Source organism: Asparagus officinalis, chromosome 4, assembly GCF_001876935.1.
Source record: "Asparagus officinalis chromosome 4, Aspof.V1, whole genome shotgun sequence".
Lineage (NCBI taxonomy): Eukaryota > Viridiplantae > Streptophyta > Magnoliopsida > Asparagales > Asparagaceae > Asparagus > Asparagus officinalis.
This window is the reverse complement of record NC_033797.1, coordinates 10,899,818-10,900,556: the sequence shown is the minus strand read 5'-3', so window position 1 is coordinate 10,900,556 and position 739 is coordinate 10,899,818. Positions and strand designations below refer to the sequence as shown.

The 739-nt window shown below is 34.0% G+C and overlaps 1 protein-coding gene across 1 annotated transcript in view; it reads right to left on the bottom strand.

The window, feature by feature from the left end:
• The window catches only part of LOC109838174 (probable acyl-activating enzyme 12, peroxisomal), a 1,668-nt gene continuing 1,297 nt past the window's right edge, over positions 369–739 (bottom strand). Inside the window, exon 3 of the mRNA XM_020406637.1 lies at positions 369–739. This exon is cut by the window's right edge and continues 344 nt beyond it. Coding sequence (XP_020262226.1) covers positions 506–739 — 234 coding nt within the window. The 3' untranslated portion in view covers positions 369–505.

Here is a 739-nt window from a genome sequence, read left to right as displayed (position 1 = left end):
AAAGGTGAATCAATTATATAGAAGTTATCTTTCAGTTTCAATTTATATATAAACCAATTTTTGAAAGTGTTTTAGCAAAAAAATTTCACTAAAAAATCTAAAATTACTTTTATAAAAATCTCTCATCCATATGGGATTTGTTTGTTGTTGATTGTTCTTTTTGATAGACACTTTGTAAATGGTTTATGTAAGAGTAATTTTAGATTTTTAGTAAAAATCCAAAATTACTCTTATAAAAATTTCAGATTTTTTACTAAAAATCTAAAATTACTCTTAAATAAACTATTTAGAAAGTGTCTATCAAAAAGTAAGCATGTTTGTTGTTGATTGATCATCCGAGCCCAAATCAAGACAAGTCCAGGTCCAAGTAAATTAACCAAAACAAGTTTATTCCGTAACTTTTAACATGAATCCAAGTACAGTATTAGAATACACATTATCAACTGATCACAGTACCTCTACAATTACTGTGTGTGATTAAGAAAGCGCTAGTCCAAGCAAGTCATCAGAGCCGAGATAAAGCCGCCACCTGCGGGTGCTGCTCCTTCCCCGAATCTTTACGGTTATTTCTGTTGTTACCGTTATTCTTCACCCTATGCTCAGCAACAGTAATTTTGAACCCCTTTGCCTTCTCCCTCATCATGTTCTTCATCGGCTTTCCGTTCGAATTCCTCGGTATCTCATCGACGAACGCCACTTTTTTCGGCACCATAAATCCCGACATGTTCCCCCTGCAGTG